The sequence below is a fragment of the Neophocaena asiaeorientalis genome, unplaced genomic scaffold, assembly GCF_003031525.2.
Source record: "Neophocaena asiaeorientalis asiaeorientalis breed wild unplaced genomic scaffold, Neophocaena_asiaeorientalis_V1.1 scaffold60, whole genome shotgun sequence".
Classification (NCBI taxonomy): domain Eukaryota; kingdom Metazoa; phylum Chordata; class Mammalia; order Artiodactyla; family Phocoenidae; genus Neophocaena; species Neophocaena asiaeorientalis.
In genome coordinates, this window is record NW_020173721.1 from 846,312 (window position 1) to 855,882 (window position 9,571).

The 9,571-nt window shown below is 39.6% G+C and overlaps 1 protein-coding gene across 1 annotated transcript; it reads left to right on the plus strand.

Annotated features, from left to right (window-relative positions):
- The first annotated feature begins 230 nt into the window (after positions 1 to 230).
- On the plus strand, positions 231 to 4,570 carry YAE1 (YAE1 maturation factor of ABCE1). The gene is made up of 3 exons (XM_024750653.1): positions 231 to 415; positions 2,263 to 2,384; positions 3,968 to 4,570. Exons 1-3 carry the CDS (start codon positions 287 to 289, stop codon positions 4,395 to 4,397), a joined length of 681 nt encoding a protein of 226 aa, XP_024606421.1. The 5' UTR covers positions 231 to 286; the 3' UTR covers positions 4,398 to 4,570.
- The last annotated feature ends 5,001 nt before the right edge of the window (positions 4,571 to 9,571 follow it).

The following is a 9,571-nucleotide window of genomic DNA, read 5'->3' on the forward strand; positions in this document are numbered from 1 at the left end:
GCCTCGCCCACAATAAGTGCACGCCCACACTTCGAGTCAAGTGAGGGAGCTGCCACAACACCAGGTAGCAAAAAGGTTCGGGCGGGAGGCAAGACCCTACCGGGATTCAAAATCCTCCCGGGACGTCCTCCCAACAACGAAACACCGCGCACACCCACGCGCACTTCAACGCGCACGCGCAGCCATCCCGCGAGGCAACCCACCTTCCTCAGTCTTCGCCCCGCCCCGCGGACCGGAAGGAATTCCCGGCATTTCCGGTGCCGGCGCTTCTGAGGGTTCCTCAGTGATGTCGTGGTTGCGAGCCGCTTCTTTGGTCCAGGGTCCTGGAGAGGAGAGGGACGTTTTTGACGAGGAAGCTGACGAGTCGGTCCTGGTGCAGCGGGAATGGCGGAGCCACATGCAGAGACGAGTCAAAGTAAAGCTGCGTGGAGGGGGTGGGCGTCCCTTGCTGTACCGGGTTGTGAGGAGAGGCGCACGACGTTGTGAAGAGGCGGGGACCCGAGAGGAGAGGGCCGGGTGGTCCGGGCCCGACCCGGCGCTGCCCTCCCTACCCCCTCATTATGCAGTCCTGCTCGCGTCCTGCTAGGGTTTCCCAATGGGTTACTTGAAAGCGCGCGACACCACAGGACGCGTTCCTAGAGCGCCCGCGGGGCGCGTTGGACACTGGGGGGCGGCGAACAAAATAAACTTTGTCTTAGGCTTTGAAGAGATTTGAGTTTGATGAGGACCAGAGGGAAGGGGATGGGGGAGAAACGTATACACTGACTGTGTGTGTCTAATTATGGCTGTCAGAGGACATGTACGCACTTGACATGGGTTGATTGAAGAGCTCGGGAGCCTAAAGTTAGGAGTGGTGGTAATCAGGACAGCTGGAAAAAGTGCACCTAAGAATGTTGTCGAGGGCTTCCCTGGTGGCGCAGTGGTTGAGAGTCCGCCTGCCGATGCAGGGGACACAGGTTCGTGCCCCGGTCCGGGAAGATCCCACATGCCGTGGAGCGGCTGGGCCCCGTGAGCCATGGCCGCTGAGCCTAGGTGTCCGGAGCCTGTGCTCCGCAATGGGAGAGGCCACAGCGGTGAGAGGCCCGCGTACCGAGAAAAAAAAAAAAGAATGTTGTCGAAGGGCAGTAAGACAAAGCTAACGTGGAATCCTGATGGCTAGGTAAGGGAGTATTCATGTTGGGTTTTGTTTTTTTAATTTGTCGGGTGTCAATTATCCATCTCGCAGTTGTCTCACTGTTGAGACTCGGCTTTATACCACACCCCCAGTTTCCAGGTGGAGCCTTCAGCGCCTAGTTCAAGGGGAGGACCGAAGGGTGCGGTCCATTCCAGCTAGTATCCTTGGCAACCATTAAGTTGCCACTAAAACTGCGCTTGTTTAATGCTTCAGTAAAATAGTACTTGTTTAGCATAACAACCATGTTGTCAGTGTCAGAAATGCTTTACATAAGGCTGAGGCGAGGCCAGTCAGTACCGAGCATCTTTTGAGTGCTGGGGCCAGACAAAAAAATCCCTGCCCACAGAGGATTTGCATTTTACTTGAATTTAGGTATCAAGCAAAATTTCTCAAACCAGACCTCTCATGGTCCTTTTGCTAAACCAGTTTCCTCTTTCCCTACTTCCGTTCCAAGACCTTACTGCCCTGCGTCACCCACCCACGCCAGTCCAGTTGCTAAGGGGATCAAACACGTAATTCCCCATGTTTCCTCTCTGTGGAGCTACTGCTAACACAGCGTTTTGTAAAACTGTATAGAGTCAGTATTTTAAAATGTGCCCAACGCAGTGGTTGAGAATCCGCCTGTCAACGCAGGGGACACGGGTTCCGTCCCTGGTCCCGGGAAGATCCCACACGCTGCGGAGCAACCAAGCACGCGAGCCACAACTACTGAACCCCGCGAGCCTAGAGCCCGTGCTCCGCAACGAGAGAAGCCACCGCAGTGAGAAGCCCGCGCACTGCAACTAGAGAAAGCCCGCGCGCAGCAACGAAGACTCAACGCAGCCAAAAATAAATTAAAAATTTTTTAAAATGTGCCCAATAAGTCTAGACTTCAAAAATGGGATAAACCAATAATAAACGTTTATGAGAAGCGTAGTCTACTTTGGTTGTGTGGTTATGCCATATGTTCTAGAACCGTGTTGTTAAATAACCCAGTAGAGGCCTGTTTCATCAGTCTTCCAAATTGGTTCTATGACTTTCTAGAAAAACCTACAGTGGTTTACTTGGTGTTAGTTACAACTAATTCTTCATTACTTTCTTATTTTTAGGAAGGCTATAGAGATGGAATAGAAGCTGGCAAAGCAGTTACTCTTCAACAAGGTTTCAATCAAGGTTATAAGGAAGGTGCAGAAGTCATTATGAACTATGGACAACTCAGAGGAACATTGAGGTAATTTTTAAAGCTTAAATGCTGAATTATTTTAACCTCAGTACTACTGGAGGATTTTTATTAAAGTAGTATGTAAAAATAAAGCGTTTAAAGTGAAGTGCTTTTCCTATTGTTAAATCCACAAGAGTGCTGCAGAGCATAGAATAAAATCGCCTTCAAAAAGTCAAAAGTTCATCCACTTTAATATGTGAGCCAGGTGTTGTATTTTACTGCAAAGAAATGATAGGAAGTGTCTATATTTTGCTACCTGAACTACCACCAGTCTGTATCTCAAAGTAATAAAAAACTTCAGGTTTTGAATAAAGCTTTTAGTCTTCCACATGTAGCAGAACACGATAAAACAGATGTCTAGACTAGAAGTACATGATGAAAATTATAGCTGGTAACAGAAAAATGATTCCATTTACTTTAGTCCTAAATTTTGAACACCTGTCAAGATTCCATAGCAATAATGGCATGTATCAGAACCAAGTGATCAAATGGCACATGGAGCTAGGAGCATGGCAGGCTTGTCCTCTTTGATGCTTTATACCTTTTCAACTGCCCTCTATCGAGAAAAACAAACTGCTTCAAGGAATCATTGATTTTTAAAAGGTATAAAACAAAAGTTGTCAAAACAAAGGAAAAATTGATTACATTGAGGTTTTCTAAAATTCAGCTATCAGGAATCAGCATTTATACTATACTAAAGTAGGAAAATGATCACATGTTTATCGTCACATCAAGTTAATCTTTTATAAGCTACTGGTAAATCTTACACATTTTTTAAAACATCATTACTTTTCATAACAACCATTATTTCATGATGTGAATGATCTGAAATGTCAAAAAATAAAACTGTCTATACTAAAAAATTAAAGAAAAATAATTATTAGGACTAAAAGAAATCTAACCTTCTTCAATAAAATTGTTAGTTAGCTCAGCAAAGTGTCTACTCTGTAACAAAGTTGGAAAGGTAAAGTTGTCTCAAAACTTTTTTTTCCCCCCTAACCTTCAGTTTGGATGGCAAGTAGCTATATGTTTAGAACAGTGGTTTTCAACCTTGGTTGCAGCTTGTTACAGCTGGGAAGCTTTAAAAAAATAATACCCCCAGAGATTCTGATTTAATTGGTCTCAGGTATGACCTGAGTTTTGATGAGTTTAAAAGTTTCCCAGGTGATTCTAATGTGCATCCAAGATTGAGAGTCACTAGTTTAAAAGGTGGTTGATGTCCTTAAAGGAGAAACTAATTTTTCAGATCTTTCTGTTAGTTGTATCCTTCTTCAACAGAAGCTACACAGTCATAAGGGGAAAAAATCTAAAATCAGGAAGAGTGGATGTAGAGCTGTGAAGGAGGGGTTATGAATTATAAACAGTTTATATGATTAAGTCCAATTGTTTAATTCCTATTGAAAGATACTGTCCCTATATTTTTAATCCTGTTTTACCATCATTACTTTCCTGATTTTGACTTGCATTACTGTTATTAATAATTTTTGCATGGTGTTATCTGGAAAAGACACATGTAAGCCTTAGCATCAAAAATTCTAAAAGCCTTTGTTTAATTTTTTTTCTATTTAACTCTTGCTTATATTTTTGTTCAGTGCTTTGCTCTCCTGGTGTCACCTTCATGATAATAGTTCGGCTTTGATCAGTAAAATAAATAATCTTCTGGATGCAGTTGGCCAGTGTGAAGAGTATGTGCTCAGACATCTGAAATCAATCACTCCACAGCCCCATGTTGTAGATTTATTGGACTCCATTCAGGATATGGACCTTTGTCATACAGCTCCAGCTGAGGAAAAGATTGTTGAAGCTAAAGATGATAGATTCTATGAAAATAATGCTGAGTTTAACAAAAACTGTAGCAAGAATCTTAGTGGGGTAGATTGTTCATCTTTAAAATATTGTAGAACACAGGAGCGTGCACATTCCGAAAACCCAAGCCACACTTGGATTTTAGAACAGACAGCCAGTTTGGTAAAACAGCTGGGAGTATCAGTAGACATATTACGGCACCTCAAACAACTATAAAAATTATCTTCACTTTAATATTGAAAATAATATTCAGAACTTTCTTAGAATATTTTGTTTCTGAACAAGCTAACCAGAATTTGTACTGATTTCTACATTGAATACTTCACTTGTAAGGTTATCCTTCATGGAAGTTTGAAATGTCTTCAAAATTAACACTTTAATATAAGCCTACTTTCTTTGTCACTGGTAATTTTTATGTGGTTTAAGATATGCTCGGAAATTCTAGTTGTCATCATTTTCAAATTTCTGATCAAAATCAAGCATTTTGGAACTCATTATTAGCAGAAATGAACAAGAATCAGACTACAGTTAACCCTTAAACAACACAGGTGTTAGGGGTACCCACCCACCATGCAGTTAAAAATCCGCATATTACTTGTAGCTGGCCCTCCATACCTGCAGTTGCGAGTCTCAGATTCAACCCATCTCAGATCGTACGGTACTGTAGTATTTACTACTGAAAAAATATCCAAGTATAAGTGGACCCTAAGAGTTCAAACTCTTGCGGTTCAAGCATCAAATGTTATTTTGTAAGGTCTTAGCCCTACCTTCTGCTCTTATCACATTGTCTTGTGATTAGGACCTCACCTTGTAATCAGACCAAAGTTACAAAAAATTACCTAATGGCTAAAGTTGTAAATAGACACACATAGATATATATAGATATGTAGACATATATATATTGAAATTAAGAGGCTAATAAGTGTAAAGCTGAAAAAAATGTTTATACTGACAGTTAAAATACTAAAGTTTGTTTTAGTTTTTTTATTGAGGTATAATTGATTTATAATGTTTCAGGTATACAGCAAATGATTCAGTTATACATTTTTTTTCAGATTTTTTTCCATTATAGGTTATTACAAAATATTGAATATAGTTTCCTGTGGTATATAGTAGGTCCTTTTTGTTTATTTTATATATAGTAATGTGTATATGTTAATCCCAAACTTCTAATTTATCCCCACCTCCTTTCCCTTTTGGTAACTGTAAGTTTGTTTTCTATGTCTGTGAGTCTATTTCTGTTTTGTAAATAAGTTCTTTTGTATCATTTTTTTAGATTCCACATATAAGTGATATCATACCATATTTGTTAAAGTTTGTTTCAGTTTTGTGTTTATTAAAAGTAAGGACACAGTTCCGTGAAAAATACAGAAAATACATTTCATGCTAAAGTACTTACTTAGCTCATCCAAGTTTTGAGTTAGTAGTGCTACCTGACAGTGTGCCAGATTATTCCTAAACTGCAGTTTTGCTTCATATTTATTGAGGAATAAAACATTGAAGCCACTGACTTCTGTATTATCTTGTAGCAATATTCTTAGTCTAGCATAGACAAAATGAGATTCAAACTTATGCTCCAGGACCTAAACATATAAAATCAGGAAAGGATTTTTCATCACTTTTTTGTCTGAAACACAAATTTATGTAACATGCCTGACTTCAGAGGCACCCAAAATAATTGCCTCTCATTGATAGCCATAATTTATATCTACCATCTACTGTAAAAGACTGATACCCTGAGAAAATCTTATCTGATAAAAGAGGTGTTTCAAGAGATTAAGAAAATGTACTGCTGTGATCTTACAACCTCCACAGGGTTCACAGGACATTATGAAATTGAAGCAACAAATTTGAAATCAGAAAACCATAAAGTATGTCAGGATTTACTAAAACAGGCTGAAGATATCAAGTGACATTTGACAGATGGTTTTTAAAAAAAGTGATTGTATCTCTCTAGATGTAAACACTATTTCAAAGATTTACTGATTTGTCTTGTTATGTAGATACTTTTTTCCATATTTATGAATGCAGCAAAAATCTCAAATCCACATGGAATATTATAAGCGGTCTCTGAAGTCTTCATGTTGCTCTGCCCTGCATATTAGATATGAAATATACGCATCTTTAATAATACATCTCAAGGAAGTCACCCTGAGTAAAAATTTCATGAGTGCAGCAAATCTGGAGATTTTATCTGGGCTCACCCTGACAATTTCCTGAAGGTAACACCCTTTGCCACCATTGAAAATAGGTTGTTTTTGTGTAGATGTTCGTAGAAAAGGAACTCAAGAGAATTAGCTGAGTTGAATGAAGCTGTTGGGTTGAAAACATCTCTTAAGCTTACATTGCCTTTTAAAAAAACACAGAAGTTCCTGGACTGCAGAGGAAAATTAATGGAATGCTCATTATACCTGTGTTTCATGAACCTCTATTAGAACCACAAGAGTGAAGGAAAGAAACCTTGCCTTGTGTCTTTTACCTTGCCTTGTGTGTTCTAGACCTGCTAAGTGTTGCCATGAAAAGACCCTAGATGAAGATAAATGTAAAGCAAGACTGCCCCGGAGCAGACACAGCAGAGTTTCAAGACCCAGGACCTAGACATTAGGCTTAGATGATGTGGCTTCCTTAAAAACAGAATTTTCACCTTGAGTAAGTTACTTCTAGATACTGACATATGTGGGGATTTTTTATTTGTTGTTGTTTTTTAAGCCCACAATACTATGCTTTTCTGGCATTTCAGTTGCTAGAGGTATTGAGGCCACCAAAATTTTTGTGATACACAAACAAGCAGAAGTGGGCATCTGAATTCACCTACCTGCATCCTTACCTCATTTATATCCTTAGCACTGTTTATTAACTGCTTTTGTGGTACACCAAAATAAAAGCCTTGAACCAAGTCCAAGATGTGCTTTTCATCTATCTTCAGACTAAAGTTTTGTGTTCCAGTCTAAGAGAAATAAATATAGAAAGACATTCTTTTTTTTTATTTTTTTATATTCTTTTCCTTTACAGTTTATCACAGCATATTGAATAGAGTTCCCTGGGCTATACGGTAGGGCCTTGTTTATCCATTCTACATATAATAGTTTGCATCTGCTAATCCCAAACTCCCAATCCCTCCCCCTTGGCAACCACAAGTCTGTTCTCTTATGTCTTTGAGACTGTTTCTGTTTCATAGATAAGTTCATTTGTATCATCATATTTTAGATTCCACATGTAAGTGATATCAGATGGTGTTCGTCTTTCTCTTTCTGACTTACTTAGTACGCTAATCTCTAGGTCTATTCATGTTGCTGCAAATGGCATTATTTCATTCTTTTTTATTATGGCTGAGTAGTATTCCATTATATATATATATACCACATCTTCTTTATCCATTCATCTGTCAATGGACATTTAGATTGTTTCCATGTCTTGGCTATTGTAAATAGTGCTGCTGTGAACATAGGGGTGCATGTATCTTTTTGAATTATAGTTTTGTCCAGATACACGCCCAGGAGTGGGATTGTTGGATCATATGGCAACTCTATTTTTAGTTTTTTGAGGAACCTTCATCTGTTTTCCATAGTGGCTGCACTAATTTACATTCCCCCTGTAGGAGGGTTCCCTTTTCTCCACACCCTGTCCAGCATTTGTTATTTGTAGACATTTTAATGATGGCCATTCTGACCAGTGTGAGTTTTGATTTGTATTTTAGAGATTCTTAATTTCAGACCAGTAGGTGAAGTAAATATCATATGCCATCTTAAACTACCAATCAAACTTCTTGCTCTACAGAAATTCTCCAATCTCCCATCATGAAGATACTTCACGCCCCATAGTTGCTTTTCTTGCTTTTGCTCTCATTTACTGCCTTTTCCCAACAAACCTACTGGAAGAAGAGTCCGCAGTCACTGTCTCAAATTGCTTTCTCCCCATTCACTCCTGAACATCAAACTGCTTTTCGCTAAGGTCTCTGGTGGCCGCTAAATCACACGACTGCCCTGGTTGTATGATTTTCAGTCATACACTTGTCCTCTCACTTGTCTGGTTTTCAGTCCTCTCACCTGTCCTCCATCACTGGGCACGAGGAACCATCTACTTTTACAATCCTTCTGCCTGCCTTCTGCAGCAGCACTTTTTCTTGTTCTACTCATTACTACTAACTTCTGCTGGGTAAACGATAAACTTGAGTTTCATTTCCAGGCCCGAGCAGCACTGTCAGTATGATTTCCCATCCTGTCTCCTTCACCACACACACACACACACACACACACAAAACACTTCTTTATGGACACTACTCCAATGCTTTGTGGACAATCCACAACTCCTAAAGTTATTCACTCTGACTCTTCTGTCTCGAATACTTTTATTCCATATCCTTCCTTCTCAGCAAATTCCTATTTATCTGTCAACACGAGCTCAAATTTCAGCTTTCTCAGGCAGAGGTAGTTGCCCTTCCTAGTGTTCCTTCTTCATCACTTTGAGTACCTCAAACTTCAAATTTATTCAGGAAAGTACCTTATTCATCATTATATCCCCAGCACTTACCACACCCTGTATATAGATGCATATGTGGTGTTCGATGAGGGAAAAAATAACTGTATTTACTAGCGAAAATGAAATCAGAAATTTAGGATTCCAAAATACGTCATGTTAGGAGCTTCCCTGGTGGCGCAGTGGTTAAGAATCCGCCTGCCAGTTTAGGGGACATGGGTTCGAGCCCTGGTCCGGGAAGATCCCACATGCCGCAGAGCAGCTAAGCCCATGTGCCACAACTACTGAGCCTGTGCTCTTGAGCCCACATGCTGCAACTACTGGAGCCCAGGCACCTGGAGCATGTGCTCTGCAACAAGAGAAGCCACCACAATGAGAAGCCCATGCACTGCAACGAAGAGTGGCCCCCGCTCACTGCAACTAGAGAAAGCCCACACGCAGCAATGAAGACCCAACACAGCCAAAAATAAAATTTTAAAAATACATCATGTTATATACTTTTATTTTTAGAAGAGAAAACAAACCTTTATGTTTGCCTTTTAAATTTTTTTCCTTTTAATTTTGCATGTTAATAAAAATCCACATATACATATTCTGTCTTCATTGTACTAGGCTAAATAGTAACACTAAGACAATAGTATTTCCCAGTCATTAAAAATCACACTTATGAATGAATAATACTACAATATAATTTTTAATGGTATAAAATTTTATCTGTACAGTTTTAGCTATTAAAGACAGAAACTACAAAAGAAAAAAATCTAATAACAATAAGAAGGAGTTGGAGGAAATAGAGGAATGGGAAAGTAACAGCTAACATGGTGTTTACGATATACAGGCACTATTCTGAAAGTTTCACTGGTATTAGTTGCTTAATCCTCATAACAGACCTATGCAGCTAAACTATTCATTAC

Excerpts from the sequence above, each read along its gene's own strand:
- YAE1 (XM_024750653.1), top strand. The coding sequence starts at position 287 with ATGTCGTGGTTGCGAGCCGCTTCTTTGGTCCAGGGTCCTGGAGAGGAG. Across the intron at positions 416-2,262 it reads ACATGCAGAGACGAGTCAAA|GAAGGCTATAGAGATGGAAT; the intron begins GTAAAGCTGCGT and ends TCTTATTTTTAG. Across the intron at positions 2,385-3,967 it reads CAACTCAGAGGAACATTGAG|TGCTTTGCTCTCCTGGTGTC; the intron begins GTAATTTTTAAA and ends ATTTTTGTTCAG.